The sequence below is a fragment of the Saprolegnia diclina genome, assembly GCF_000281045.1.
Source record: "Saprolegnia diclina VS20 unplaced genomic scaffold supercont1.30, whole genome shotgun sequence".
Lineage (NCBI taxonomy): Eukaryota > Oomycota > Saprolegniomycetes > Saprolegniales > Saprolegniaceae > Saprolegnia > Saprolegnia diclina.
Genome location: NW_008246097.1, coordinates 299,056 through 299,662, shown reverse-complemented (window position 1 = coordinate 299,662; position 607 = coordinate 299,056). Strand labels below are relative to the sequence as shown.

Here is a 607-nt window from a genome sequence, read left to right as displayed (position 1 = left end):
TGGCCCCAACGATGCCCAAGAAGGCCGAGGTCCTGCCCGCGCCGACGCACCTGCGCCGGCAGTTCCACGCGCGCAAGAACACGACACCACTCAAGACGGAGGCCCATTCGACGGCCTTTGCGACGCAGCCACCGAGCCTCGCATCGTGCAGCCTCCCGACGGCCGCCGACGCGACGCGGTAGACGCATTCCTCTGCCATTTTGTTCGATTACCTTTTTGCCATACTTTGTACCATATAAAAACGCGAATTTTGCATGTCTCTCGCTCGTCTCAGGCAAGCTGCAGCGCGGACCGCATGCAGCGTCGAGCCGCCCGAAGCTAGTTGAGCAATAAGAACTTATGCGTCCCTCCAGATTTGGGCGCTTCGACCACCGATCATGCCCAGAGCTCATTCTCAAACTGACTCGAAGCCGATGAAACCAGAAGCCTGCTCTTGTTGAAGTTGCGTGGGCAGTTGGCGTCGTCCGCACCGTGTTTGCGTTGAACGAAGGAGTGTGGGCGCAGGAGAATGAGAGGATGATAGTAGGTAGCAGTCGCAGCTGCGTTCAAGGGCCCGCGTCACTGGTGGCGAGCTCTGGCGCCGGAAGAGTCGCTTCTGCTTCAACAA

At 59.1% G+C, this 607-nt stretch overlaps 1 protein-coding gene across 1 annotated transcript; it reads left to right on the top strand.

Moving 5' to 3' along the window:
* Window positions 1–11: 11 nt before the first annotated feature.
* SDRG_09456 (hypothetical protein) lies at window positions 12–326 on the top strand (the record flags this gene model as incomplete). Its single annotated transcript, XM_008615390.1, has 2 exons — window positions 12–178; window positions 275–326. The coding sequence occupies 2 exons, from the start codon at window positions 12–14 to the stop codon at window positions 324–326; spliced, it is 219 nt and encodes a 72-aa protein (XP_008613612.1).
* Between the last annotated feature and the right edge of the window lie 281 nt (window positions 327–607).